This window comes from Mustela lutreola, chromosome 6 (genome assembly GCF_030435805.1).
Source record: "Mustela lutreola isolate mMusLut2 chromosome 6, mMusLut2.pri, whole genome shotgun sequence".
Taxonomy (NCBI): domain Eukaryota; kingdom Metazoa; phylum Chordata; class Mammalia; order Carnivora; family Mustelidae; genus Mustela; species Mustela lutreola.
The window spans coordinates 65,275,020-65,288,821 of record NC_081295.1 but is presented as its reverse complement, the minus strand read 5'-3'; the positions used below and the strand labels follow the sequence as shown (position 1 = coordinate 65,288,821).

Below are 13,802 nucleotides of genomic sequence, written 5' to 3'. Positions count from 1 at the left end.
TTCACCCCTTGTGTATCCCTTGTATCAGTGATGCAAGATTGCTATAGATCCTGATACATTGCTATAGATCCTGATACATGACCTACCTACTAACTAGCCATGAAACACTACTATGTATGAGGTCCCAGAATTCATGAAATTGATGGTAAGGCGGCTTCCTGAAACCAAAACTGAATGTCTAAGCACACTGTGCTAATGTTTATACCAACTTCCAGTGATATCTATAAGCAGATTACTTCTGGAAAAATCTTTCACCTTAAAAGCTTAGGGTTTATAATGACTCTGACCCGTATCCTCTTCAATGCAACCACATACCTGAAAGCTTAGGTTGTGTCTTTTTCTTTTTGCTCGAAACCTTTAAGAACTCATCAACAAGCAAGTCGTTAGCACAGGCTCTCTTGTCAGGGTCAGGTTCAAAACACTTCAGTATGAATGCCTTGGCCTCTGCTGACATGGACTCTGGGATCTCTGGGTGGACTTTAAACATTCCCACCTAAGACACAACACATGTAGCTTCTGAGTAACCATCTCATCACATGAGCTCCAGGATTGAAAACTTGGCCCCCTAGCACAAAAAAAAATCCTTTACTGTATTCTACAGACTCATGTCTTTCCTCGAAGTGACAGAGGGTATTTTTTTTTCTCTAGGTTATGGAAAGTATCCAGAGTGTTTTTGTAACTTTGTCAGTGACATAGGCCAAGCAATTATGTTAAGAGAGTAGACAGCACTATGAAGTAAGAATTCAGCCCTTGACATTTTAGAGCACGTTAGCACACTGGCATGCGAGAAAGAGGTTTTTAATTCAGACTGTTGTGTTGACCATAATAGCTGTGTGCCAGGAACTGTGCTTGGCTTTTTGATTTATGAAATGTATTGAATACTCCCAACAACCCACTGGATTAAATATTATCCCTGTTACAACAATGAAAAAAATGAGTTTCAGAGGGGTGAGTGATACGTTCTAGAAAGGCAGGTCTGGGATTCAAACCTTAATTTGTTTGGCTTAAAGCCTGTGTTCTTTCCCCTATGCCATGAAACATGAATATTTCTCCTGTCTCAAATTGCCCATATGCAGTCAAATGCTCTACCACTGTCAAATTGCCCATATGAAGAGATATTTTAAAATACCTTAAAATTAAACATAGAATTTTTGTAACAATTATAATTTTCTTCTCACTGCTAGCCATTCTAAATTCTTTTTAATAATGTTTTCATGTAGTTAGTGGAGAAATTTTTCTAAGGAAATATTTTTTGTTATTACACAGCTTACAGAAGCATATTATTATATAAGCAATAACATACAGTTATTTGTGGTAATTATATAGACTTTATTATATGTAAGATACTCTTGTAAGTACTTTATTATCTCATATATGTCTCAAAAAACCTTTATTAGATAAGTACTATTTTTATACTCATTTTATAGATGAGAAAAATGTGGTACCAGAGGGTTAGGCAATTTTCCCAAAGTCATTAAAGAGTTTGACTGTGTTGGAGCCTAGATTCAAACACTGTTAATCAGTACGGGAGTCCTACTATATAATAATCCCTGCACTAACGGAGGTAGTGGAGGTAACGGAGCAGCATTTCAGAGCAAAATCCTAGAGATGGGTGAAAAGTTGAAAGTTGAAACATTGACCCAGAAAAGAAAGACATCATTTATGTTGAGAATCGCAGCTCTCTTAGCAGCTCTCATTGCCCTTCTGGTTTGGGTACAGTCCTTGGTTCTGTATCAGCAGTATCCCATCAGATCATCTTCAAGCTGAAAGGAAGCCAAGCCTTCTATACAAGTAGAAGGTATATGACACATGGCCCCTCACGAGAGGCTATTCACAGTGGAATAAGTGCTAGAACCACAGTCAATGGCAAGGAAAGAAATCACAAATTCTCATCAGAAGTGCTCTGCCTTAGAGAATAGCAGACGGGTGAACTTTACTTCTTGGGAAACAGGTGCTCAGTTTAAAAACCTTCCTCCAGCTTGGCAGTTTTGCAAGTGAGGACAGATGGGGACAGCAGGAGCTCAGAGTAGGTCACTGCTTTGCTCAGTCCCTGGATTCCCAGGCTGTGGCCCCTGGGCTCAGTCAGCCCTATTTCCATATTCAGCACTCCCTGTTTTGGGAGGTAACTCCCAGGAGAGTTACAAATGAATGGGCAAGGCAACGAGCTAGAAGAGTAGCTATACTAAGAATACAACTGACGTCCTTAAAATAGCAATTACTGTCCACCCCTTTCTTAGTGGAGCCTCCAAACTCTTATGATAGTGAAGGAAAATATTGCTTTAATACTTAAATGAAGTAAATGTCTTACTATCTCCCTCTATGGAAGATTTCAGACCATTTCCCAAAGAGCTTAAATCGTCTTCCAGGGAGTAGTGTGTTATTTATGCTGCATTGTGAAAGGTGGTCAGACAAAGCTATACGGAATCTCACTTTGAAGCTGAGAAATCTAATGCAGGGAAAGAGCCGCAGTGTGAGGCACAGGCACTGACTTCGAGGGGAGTGAATCTTCTTGACTTTACTGGGCTCAGAGAGCACATTTAATGTGCCTACCTAGGCTCTTTTCCTTTTGCCTAAAAAAATACCATACACATAAATGGACCATCCAAGAGCTTTATCCTATGGTTTTTAAGACATTTAAGACATATGAAATGTGACCTTGAACATAGCTGCTTGTGGTTCTCCCAGCTCATAAAAAGGTGGTTTCCCTGTGGCCATTTCAATGATGGTGCAGCCCAAAGACCAGATGTCTGCTGCTTTCCCATAGCCTCGTGGTCCTTTGTCTATGATTTCCGGTGCCATATACTGAAGGGTACCTGGGGATAATTCAAACACACTTCTACTTTAAAGGAGAGAAAACAGATGAATATCTACCAACAGCTTTAATTGTTCACATAAATAAGACAATTTTAAAAGTATGATTCAGGTCTTAATATCTCATCTTTCTTGAGTTCCAGTTTTCTGTCGTTAAGAAAAGTAGAAATAGCAGTTGTTATAGTGGATTTTATCAGGGATATAAGAATAGCTCACCAACATCATCTGGTCATGAAGAGATACTTTCTCATCTCCTAGATGGTAGAGTATAAGTGAGGTATCATTTTATTGGGACCGCTTAGAAACTTCAAAGAATGAGTCATTTGAGAACAACAGAGAATATATCAACACACATATTTTGCAATTAGTTTTTCAAATACATGAAGATTCCTATTATGTATATGTCTAATCTTTCCAAGAAAAGCCTAGGTCAATCATCCATTTTTCCTAGATCTCTATTTCTCAATTTCTAAATTGAATGCTTAATTCTTCGTTTTGATTCTTATTTCTAAACCACAAAAGCATGAAGTTTCTGAAAGCCATTGTTAAAAGTAATGTAAATCATTTTTGGTGTATTTCATTCTGTAAGTCAAATATATATGGCTTCTGCTGTGCTGCGGTCCATGGCATAACAGGTTTAACAGATTAAAGATGGGTCAGGAGCCATCAGTACAGACAAATCACGAGGCACAGAGTGCAGAAGAATACAATGAAACATAGGAGATTTAAAAGGCCATGTGGAATCAGACAGTGAAAGAGTTTGGTATGATAGAACACTAAACGGAGAGCCAACTATGCTTGGTTCTGGCTCTGGTCTGGTATATCAGATAAACACTCAACTGCAGTTGTCTCAGTGGATGGAACAAGAGGGCTGAATTGGCTTCTACTACCCCCTAGAGTGATTCCTCCAAATCCAACAATGAGTCAGAAGTGTGAACAGGAACAGATTATTGCCATATCCCCTGCTACTGATAGACTCATACAAATGATATAATCAGCAAACAGGAACTCATCCAAGATGCCATATTCAATTATTTCAAATACTGAGGCATTTGCTAAAAGAGCTACTTCAGTATTTTCTGATTCATAACCAAACTGACAGACATTTTGATAAATACAGACACCTTTTATGAACACCTCATGCATGATTTATAGGTGAAACTGCTATGCACCATTCCTCTAAATTGTTCCTAGGAAACCCAGCAACATATGCTAGAAACTGGCTGTTTGTTGTTCATAAAACCAAATAAAAGTATATTATTTTTGTCAAGTATTGTCATTTTGCCAGGTTATCTTCCAGCTCTCATTATTATGTGGCAATAGCTCATGTTCAAGTTCACATATGACTATACATGTCTGCTGTCTGCTTAAATCAGCAACATTATTATTTTTTTTTAAAGATTTTATTTATTTATTTGACAGACAGAGATCACAAGTAGGCAGAGAGGCAGGCAGAGAGAGAGAGAGGAGGAAGCAGGCTCTCCGCAGAGCAGACAGCCCGATGCGGGGCTCGATCCCAGGACCCTGGGATCATGACCTGAGCCGAAAGCAGAGGCTTTAACCCACTGAGCCACCCAGGCGCCCCTAAATCAGCAACATTATTGGAGGGAAGCATTTCATCTGGCCAAGGGAAAGGTAAATACATTCTTCAAATCACCTACCCTTAGGAGAAAACTGCTATGATTTCTCTATTTATAAATGATGAACAAGGGTGAATGTTTTTTTTTTTTTTAATGATGTAAATAAAATCAAATGGTCTTTTAGAAAAAGTTTATGTGTTTAAGTCTACCAGTTGGTTTTTCCTGTATCTGAGTCTAAAATAGAAGTGATGAGAGAATTTAAGTTGTACTAAATACAGTGGACTTTAAAAATTGGACAATTCAAGTAATATCTTAACACAGTATGCAATGTTTTTATTTATCAGATATTTCGAGAAGTTCTATCTGCTAGTCATGCTTAATTATCCCCCATAGAGCAAGTGCCAAAAAAAAAAAACCAGGTTTAATTATGTATTCATATCTTCTCTCTATATTCCATAATCATATGACACATAATATTTTATATAAGGAGATTTACAGAGCAAGACAGTGAAGACACAAGCCAATCTGTACATTAGCCTAAGGAATGCATTGACTCTAGTTAAGAGTACGGACTCTAAAATCCATACCTTATATAGCTTCATTCCAAAGATTTAAAAAATTACTTTATAATAATCTCTTTTAGTATTTCTTTGACATTGCAATCACTCATGAAACTACTACGACTTAGTGGTTCAAAGTGTGAACTTTGACATCCCACTTAATCCACTCATTCCTTCAGCAGATTTAGGTCAAGGGCCTAAAGTGTGGGCCAGGCACTTAGCATATAGCAGTGGGGTTAGCAGAAATCCTTGGCTCATGGAGCTTGTATTTTTTGCAGTGGGAGACAGACATTAAAGTATAGCATAATAAATCAGCAAATTATATAGTATGTTAGAAAGTGATATATCAATGACCAAAAAAATGTTTTGGGGGGATCAAGAGTGCACAGGGAGGGCTGCCACATCAATAGGGTAATCATGGTAGGTCGCTGAGATGGTATCTGGGATAAAATTTGAAGGAAAGGGACTTAGCCATACATAGCTGGGAGAAAAGTGTTACTAGCAGAACAAAGAGCAGGAGCAAAGGCCCTGCCACATGGTATATGAAGGAAATGCAGGAAGGCCAGGGTTTCTGGCACAGAGGGAGCAAGGGGAAGAGTAGAAAATGAAGTCTAAAAGGTAATGGACTCCGAATCAGGTCAGAGCCTCGTCCACCATATTAGGACTTCCGCATTTGTTTGCTCTGAAAGAAACAGAAAGCAACTGAAGTCTCTTAGTAACAGGGCTTGATTTATGTTTCAAAGGATCACTCTGGTTGCAGTGTTAAGAGCAGACAGTAGGAGGCAAAAGCCAAAGGAGGGAGAACAGGCTTTGGAGGTAATGCAGTTGAGAGCTGAGGGTGGCAACAGTGGAGGCAGAGAGGAGTGGTCCAATTTTGGACACCTTCTGGAAGGTAGAGCCTGTAGGCTTCCTTGCGGATTGGGCTGGGGTGTGAGAAAAGAGGATCCCTCTAAGTTTTGGGTGGCCATCAACTGAGATGGAGAAGTGTGTGGGTGGAATGGGTTTGGGGAGAAGATAATTCCACTTGGCATGTTAAATCTAGTTTGAATCATAGCTCTATTACTAGCACTGTGGCTTCAGGCAAGTTATTCAACCTCTTTGAACCTTAATTTTGCATCATAAATTGGGATACTGATTCCAAATAATTAGAGCTGATGTATGAATTTCAGTGAAATACGTAAAGCACTTAACACAGTCAGATAGATAGTAAGCACTCTATAAATGGCGGTTGATGCTGCCTTCCCTCTCACCAAATCACCAAATAGGTCAATGTCTTTGCAGTCAGTTCATCAGAAATTGACTGAGCACTTGTGAGGGCTATGGCCGTGAGCAGATCAAGGTATGCCTCTCCAAGTCCTCTCGATCAGCCCTGGAGACAGACCAGGCATGTTAGTGACCTGTGTCACTCATGTGAGGCCAGTGTGAGAAGTGCAAAGGATTCTGGAAGGACTGCTTCACTACAACTCCTTTGGGGATTAAAAAACATGTCTTCAAGATTAGCAGAAGACATTACATTAACATCTTACTCAAATAAAAAGTCTGAAAGTAGGGATTCTCCCATCAGAAGTTACTGAGTCTTGGCGGCATCTAAAATGTCTCTTGCCAAGTTGAGAGGGTATGAGAAAGAAATGGAAAGACATTTCAAGTTACTAGTAGGCTAGAATTAATTTTGTTAAAAAAAATACAACTTAAATATGCTTAATGCTGTGCCCTAAATACCCATTGCTGTGAGGGTAGGAACTGGGTCAAAGGTGCTATTGACGGAATGTTCTGAGGAGAAAATATACAGAAATTCTCTCTCTCCTTTTCCCTTCCCAGGCTACCAGAACAGATACATCAGCACAGTGCAGAGGAAGATGGACTAGAGCCAGAAGGTCAAAGGAAAGAGCAAAGGGTAGATGAAAAACCCAAGTTCTACCATTTACAAGCTGTTGCGTCTTCTATCTGTGATCTCTCTTTGCTCCCTCAGTCTCCTCACCTGCAAAATTGAGGTACCATCACCTACCACACAGAATTCAGAAATGGGGGGACCTGGCCATTTTGCTTTATCTTAGATCACAGATTATTCATTACAGTTTTTGGTTAAATTAGTCTTTCTCTGATGATTATAACAAGGGCTTAGCGCTTCATGAGACTCAGCAGAGTGGGACAGTAAGAACTTCAAGTGGAGACCAGAGTCTAAGTTCCAGATGGCCTCCTGTACCTGGTGGTGAGGCGGGGAGGGGTGGGGGAGTGGCTGGCATTCATCTCTCTGAGCCTTGGTTTCCTCTTGGTACCTTTTTGGCAATCACTTTCTCTCCATTCTCCCAGGACTTTGTTAAGAGGTAGCTTAGTGGCTGGATTGCCTAATTTCTCAGGCAAGCTCTCTCCCCACCCCAATTCCGAGTTGGTGAGTCATTTCCTGTTTCTGAATTGAAATGCTAAGGGTTATTTATATTGTGAGTAGGAAATAGGCCACAGGGAGTAAACAGATTAGGAACTTATAGTTCAAATGGGAAGTGATTAAGATATGAGTAAGAATCACAGAGAGGTTGGGCTAAAAAAAAGTTTAAAAAAAAATCTTGTTAGGGTTATAGTGGCTTTAGCCAACCAGAAGAGAAGTAATGACATAAAGGGGAAAACAAATAACAAATGGACTTAAAAACAAAACAAAACAAAACAAACATTTCCGTGGCATTAAACAGGAGACTGAGCAAATCCTAGAAATACAAGATGAGAAAAGAGCCAGATCAAATTCTGCGTAACATTTTTCAGTGAGCACCAAAATATACACACGGGAATGTCTGTGAGAACCCAGACTGACTTTATCTCTCACATTAGGCTCTAATGTAGCAATTATTTCTTTAATTACATAAGATCTGTATCATCACTGCAAAAACATACCAGTAAAAGTTTCGGTACATGGATTTATGCCAGCTAGCCTCTTTGATGTCCCGAAGTCCGAGATCTTGAGAACACCACTATAAGTATTAATCAACACATTGTCGCCCTGGAGAACAAAAGACTTGAGTCAAAAATGTTCTTTCTTCCATTACTGTTTGTTGTTGGCTTGTAAGTCCAACAAGAAAAGGTGTCCTCAGAGCAAATAAGGATTCAGTCTGTGCTCTTCATTAATAGTTAACCTTCAGAGTGAATTCCTGACACCATTTTTGTTTACATATTATCAATTCACAACCTTCTACTCAGGCCACAGGGTCAAACAGGTGCCTCGTTTTGGGCCTGCTATAGTTTGCAAACTGTTGGGGCTACCTGTGTTCAGCCAAGATATTCATGATTCCCTAGTCATTTTATTTTTTCTGTTGTTTTGCTTCTTTTCCTGGAATATTTAGGGATATGGCAAAGAAATGAGATCTGGGTTGATTTTGGGGATAGTAACAGTAACTTCCCTTCCACAGTCCCCCTATGTCGAAATTTATTAGCTCTGAATTTTCTCTTTTAAAAGAGAAGCAAATAATTACTTAATTTTAGTTCTAACAACTATATCATACTTGTGAGAATAGGGAATCTTTTTTTTTTTTTTTTTTCCTTTCCCCTCCTAATCATTCATCCATTGATGTAGTCAATATCTACTGAGTAGCCAGTCCGGGCAAGGATACAAAGACTAAGCAGCTTGTAAGCGCCTCAGGCATCGGGACCCTAAGCTGCCCAGTTTTGTCCTGCTGTGTTACTCCCTCCCCAGAGCACCTGAAACAGTGTCAGGCATGCAGTGGAAGGTCAATCTTTTCTGGCTGAACACGGCTGAGAGATTTATTCCTTGAGGAGAAGAGAAAAGGTTTATCAATAACTGACTTGGAGCAGAGGAGGTAGTGCCTTACATTTCTGCTCTTTCTAAGGTTGATTTATTCACGATTCTCAATTAATACTCGTAACACGCTATGACTTTTGCAAAGCAAACAGTGACCTACCAAGGAGCTTGTAAGCGTGAATCCTAGTGCATCCTACCTTTATATCCCGGTGGACTATCTGATTGTCATGGAGGTATTTTAATCCTTCAAGTATCTGCTTTGTATAAAAGCCGATTGTTTGCTCATTGTCCTTCAATGGGCCCCATTTGGAACGAAGGAGAGCCGAAAGACTTCCTGTAAAGTAGGGAGAAACAGTGGATAGAATCTTATCAAATCAGTTCTTCAAAGTATATTAAAAGTGGAACAGTAACTTAAACTAACATTGATTGATTATTCCTGGGGGCCCAGGAAGTAGAGTGAGTATTAGATGCTTGGGCTCTCATATACCCTGAAGATGCTCATTATTACAGTCAAAATAAAAGGCCACTCCGTCTCTAACTTTAATCCAAGTCACGATGATTGGTACTAAAATGGTTCAGCATACTTTTATTGTCTCCTAATAAACAGCAAGCTGATGTCACAGGTCTAATTTGAAAAAAAACTTTTATTGAGGTATAATTGGCGAACATTATGTAGTTTCAGGTGTACTACACAATGATGGGATATTTACATACACCGGGTTGTGATCACCACAATAAGTCTAGTTAACACCTGTCACCACGCACAGTTACAAAAACATTTTCTTGTGATGAGAAAGTTTAAGTTCTACACTCTATAGCAACTTTCAAATACACAATACAGTAGTGGTAACTCTAGTCACGAGGCTAAACATCACATCCCTGGGACTTATTTTATAACTGGAAGTTTGTACTTTTTGACTCTTTTCCCCCATTTTGCCCACCCCTACCCTCCACCCCCCTGCTCTGGCAACCACCTATTTGTTTCTCTGTTATTTAGGAGCTTGGTTTTTTTTTTGGTTTGTCTGCTTGGTATTTTTTTTTTTTTTAATATTCTACATGTAAGTGAGATCACAGAGTATTTGACTTTCCCTGTAAAATTTATTTCACTTAGCATAATGCCCTCATAGTTATCTGTGTTGTCGAAATGGCAAGATGTCACTCTTTTATATGGATGAATAATATTTCACTGTGTATATGAAACACATCATCTTTATCCATTCATCCAATGATGGACACTTAGCTTGTTTCCATATCTTGGCTATTGTAAATAATGATGCAATGAACATAATCTGATTTATCTTTTAACTTAGAAAAATTAAGACCTGTAAACTGGTAAATCCCATTCAATCGTGCTTCTCTTTAAGCCCATAAAAATTTATACTTTTTAAAGAAAGAAAAACCTCTCTTACCTCCTGGGACCTGCTCCATGAAGATTTTGATAAAGCCATTCTCACTGAAAGAGCCCAGATACTGGACAATATTTTTGTGCTTCAGATGCTTATGCAATGCTATTTCTTCATGCAGGGGCTGGGAGTATCTAAAAGACATGCCAGTGTTGATGAGCTAATCGTGTAGCCAGATTTTAGTGTATAGATGAAAGCAATACTGTAAGGACCTATTTTATATTTTTATTTTAGTCAAAGGCTTCCAATGAGGTTAACCATGAGTTTGTTGTTTAACTCTTAAATTGTCCCTGCTCCCCTTCCCCCAGGGGACTTAAAAACAAGTCCCAGAAACCAGCTCCAGGTGTGGAGGCCAAGAAAAACAAGGCTGTACCCACCTCGAGTCTAGCCCTGACATAAGCACAGTCATCTTGGCAAAGCAAAAGCCGGCACCTTTCACTGTGAGAGTGGGTTAGCATAAGAATGGCCATCCTGAAGGCCCAGAAGCCATTTTACTGAGCGTCCCTAACCAGCGGACAAGACAAGCACAGGTAACTTGAGATAAGAGAAAGTAGCTAAAACCTAAGAAACAACTTAATCACATACCACCAGGGCCGTTAGGTGATGGCACCACAGGGACCAGATGTTAAAGAAAACAAATAGTTAACTTGCAGAGATCACAATCCTGCAATACAGGAGTCTCCGTTGGTTTGCAAATGTCCTGGTGATTTACAACAAAAAGGCTATCTCTTCAATGGCCCAATTTCCAGAGACAAAGGCTCAGTTCCTCAAGGCCTAAGGTCGCCCTCCCCACCATAAAACTGGGGGAGGCTGAGGCAGAAGGAAATGTAAATAAAGTTAAATTTCTTCTAACCCTAAATCTCACTTAACCGCCAAGATGGCGCCAGGGTGATGCCGGGGTGGCAAAAGGTTAAACAAAGTTAAACTGTCAAAGTGGGGTGCAAGATATGTATGTAGCCATGAAAAAGTGCCTTGAAAATGCTAATATAAACCCTTGGCTTTGAGTGCTCAGGATCCTTGTTGAAACCCGCTGTGCCGGGCAGATACTTGGACCCCAGCTAGCTGGAAATAAATCTCGCTGTGTGACTTGCATTATTGAGAGTGTTCTCTAATTGAGGGGTGGTCGACTCTGGAGCCTAACAATACAAATTGAAACGTCAGCTATATGTCCATACATAAAATAAAATATGACTATCTAAAGTATTTATTTCTCTAATGTAAATTCTGTGAAGTTGAAGCAGTGGTAGGTAGGGCCTGAAGAGAAATGTGTCAGGCATTGATCTGAGCCTCTTGTATACACTAACTCATTTCGCATGACAACCCCAGGAGAAGGTACTTTTAAGGTGCCCATTTTATAGATGAGGAATTGATTGACCAGGATGATAACTAACCTGTCCAAGATCTTAAAGCTAGTAAGTGACAGAGTTAAGATATTAGTTCAGGAAAAGTGAATGCACCCACATAGCTCACTGTCTACATTAACATGACTTTTTATTTCACTGGCCTCATAACATAACTCTACTACTCCAGGAGACTCTTGCCCTGGGAGATAAAAATTATAAATCACTTTCATTTTCATTCCAGAACTTACCGAAAGGCCCAGCAACTCTTCTGTAGGAAACATAAAACCATTTACATCCCAAGCCTCTTTGAGCTCCTGGCAAATCCTCATCTTACTGGGTCCATCAGTTCTAATATATCATGATTTTTTTTTTTTTTACCCCATCCTATGCAGGCCTCCATACTGAAAGACCAGCATTAAACCATCTGGTTGCTTTAAAAATCACTTACTTGATATACGTTGCTTTATCAGATTATACAGTGAAAGTGTTTTATATTTCTGGAACAGACAGAACAACCCTTTTGATGATTATCTGAAGTACTCTAAAGCTTCTAGACTCTTCTCAATCTTGAAGATTAATATTATATACTTATACTAACATGATTATTATATGGTAGCATGTTAGAGACCCAAAGCTATTCTCTAATTTTTTTTCTGTTGTACAATGAAGGTTACAGGTATGAAAGGCACTAACCACCAGCCCATAAACTACAAACCTGATGCCTCATTATTTCCTTTGCTGCTACATACAAGAAATGCTTAGATCTTATGATGGTAAATCCATATAAACAGAATGGCTTATTTTTTTTTTTTAATAACATATACTAGAATTGGCTAGTATGGAACAATTCTATTGTCATGGAGTTTTTCCCAATAAGCTATAAAGCTAAAGCAATTAGGAAGTTACAAAAACCCAAATTCCTTTAAGCAAACTTTTATAATCTGTAAAATATTACTCAGAATGCTTCCAACAACCACAGAAAAATTAACTTGTATTTTAAATCTTTCGCTCATTTTATTTTTCTGTAGAACTGCTCTAGGAACGATAAAGTAGGTATTAACCTGAACCCCTCAACAGGATATCAGTTAGAGACAACTCCATTCGGTAACTGAGACAACTTGAGAAACACAGATATGTAGTGTTACCAATAAGTTACTTAGATTGTGATTCTCAGGACATTTGCAAGTTCCTTCTTCCATGGTGTTTAAAACAGTTTAAAACACTAGTTAATAAGAAAACACTCAGCAGGGGTGCCTGGGTGGCTCAGTGGGTTAAGCCGCTGCCTTCGGCTCGGGTCATGATCTCAGGGTCCTGGGATCGAGTCCCTCATTGGGCTCTCTGCTCAGCGGGGAGCCTGCTTCCCTCTCTCTCTCTCTCTGCCTACTTGTGATCTCTGTCTGTCAAATAAATAAATAAAAATCTTAAAAAAAAAAAAAAAAGAAAACACTCAGCAGAAGATTGCTCTCGATATGCATGAGATAAATTAGTAGCAATACTGGGTCTGTTCTATAGATTTAGGGCATTAAAAATGATTAAAAATCCAAAGCAAGTGATTAATTCAGCTTATGATAAGCCAAAGCGTTGTCACCTCCTGAGCCTCTACTGAAAATCAATTATGAATGTTTAAATATAAGATCCTGGAAAAGGAATTATGTCACTCTCCTGCCCTCCTCCCCCATTATATAACCAAAGGATAGCTTAAAAGTTACAATAATAGTCTGGATTCAACCTAGCTAAGAATAAGAACTCTTCTCCAATATGAAATTGATTAGTAACACTCAGAAAGTCTCACTAAGTGAAAGGGTAAGTGTCAAGCTCCGAATAAGCATGAAATGCTAATTTGTTCATGTCAATCAGCAATGTGTATCTATGGGAGTTACAAGAAATCTTATTTCTTTTCTACTAGTCGTGACAGTGGAAAGAAGAAATGGTACAGATAATCAGAGTTACTTATATATATTTAGCTTTGAAAAACTATTAACCCATATGTATTTCCAGAGCACGTTCTGAGTCAAATCCCCACTACGTCGATCCATACCAGTGGTTCCCAGCCTTGGCTGGACATCTCACCTCCTGAAAGGGTTTTGTAAAAATAACCAATGCCTGAAAAACTCACTCCAGAATTTCGGGGGATAAGGCCTTAGCATCAGTAATTCTTAAAGTGCCCCAGTTGGCTCTAATATGCAGCAGGGTAGAGAATAACTGATCTAAGTAAATAGTTCAGTTGTGTGTAGAATGTTGGAAGAGGAAGCCAACCTGAGCTTAACCACTAGTTGGGACAGATTAGGAACCCACCGCCCCTTCTCTCCTACAACTCCTCCGATTCTCTAACAAAGTGCTTTTAAAGTGTGAAGGAAACA

At 39.2% G+C, this 13,802-nt stretch overlaps 1 protein-coding gene across 1 annotated transcript in view; it reads right to left on the bottom strand.

The window, feature by feature from the left end:
* MAP3K5 (mitogen-activated protein kinase kinase kinase 5) overlaps window positions 1–13,802 on the bottom strand; it is a 202,316-nt gene that overhangs the window by 36,994 nt on the left and 151,520 nt on the right. The window contains exons 16-20 of the mRNA XM_059177456.1: window positions 10,106–10,233; window positions 8,894–9,030; window positions 7,835–7,940; window positions 2,656–2,813; window positions 316–493 (exon numbers count right to left, since the gene is read on the bottom strand). Coding sequence (XP_059033439.1) covers window positions 316–493; window positions 2,656–2,813; window positions 7,835–7,940; window positions 8,894–9,030; window positions 10,106–10,233 — 707 coding nt within the window. The remainder of the gene's footprint in view (window positions 1–315; window positions 494–2,655; window positions 2,814–7,834; window positions 7,941–8,893; window positions 9,031–10,105; window positions 10,234–13,802) is intronic.